The sequence below is a fragment of the Herpailurus yagouaroundi genome, unplaced genomic scaffold (assembly GCF_014898765.1).
Source record: "Herpailurus yagouaroundi ecotype Mexico unplaced genomic scaffold, PumYag 197, whole genome shotgun sequence".
NCBI lineage: Eukaryota > Metazoa > Chordata > Mammalia > Carnivora > Felidae > Herpailurus > Herpailurus yagouaroundi.
This window is the reverse complement of record NW_024412428.1, coordinates 7079196-7079750: the sequence shown is the minus strand read 5'-3', so window position 1 is coordinate 7079750 and position 555 is coordinate 7079196. Positions and strand designations below refer to the sequence as shown.

The 555-nt window shown below is 77.3% G+C and overlaps 1 protein-coding gene across 1 annotated transcript in view; it reads left to right on the top strand.

Annotated features, from left to right (window-relative positions):
* The first annotated feature begins 353 nt into the window (after positions 1-353).
* FLT3 (fms related receptor tyrosine kinase 3) overlaps positions 354-555 on the top strand; it is a 77539-nt gene continuing 77337 nt past the window's right edge. Inside the window, exon 1 of the mRNA XM_040448108.1 lies at positions 354-521. Coding sequence (XP_040304042.1) covers positions 479-521 — 43 coding nt within the window. The 5' untranslated portion in view covers positions 354-478. The remainder of the gene's footprint in view (positions 522-555) is intronic.

Genomic DNA, 555 nt, shown 5'->3' with positions numbered 1-555 from the left:
CCCCCCCCCCCCCCCCGCGCACAAGGAGGACGCTTTCTGGTTCGCGGCTGTCCCCAGGCTCCGAGATCCGAACCACAGGGCACGGGGACTCCCGGGGACAGAGGGCAGCTCTCCCCTGCCCAGAGCGGAGGAGCCCGCACCACTTCCCCGGCGGAACCGCGCCCGATCTCCCCCGCCACAGTCGGGGAGCCCCGGGCGCCGCGGAGCGCGGGCTGCGGACCGCGGCGGGCACGTGGGCTCGGCCGCAGCGCTGCGCCAGGCACCGGCTCCCCGCCTCGGCCCAACCTCTCGGCTCCCGCCTCGGCCCCTGCCGGTGGGGAGAGGGATCCTCCCCCCTTCCACTTTGCACCAGTCCGAGGGAATTTGCGGTCGGTGACGCGCATCCTTAAGCGAGCCACCTGCAGCGCGGGGCGCGCCGCTCTGGGCGGCATCGCAGGGCTGGGCCGGCGCGGCCTGGGGACCCCGGGCTCCGGAGGCCATGCCGGCGTGGGCGCGCCGTGGCGGCCGGCTGCCGCTGCTCGGTAAGGCCCCGCACGCCCGCTCGCAAGCCCCCGC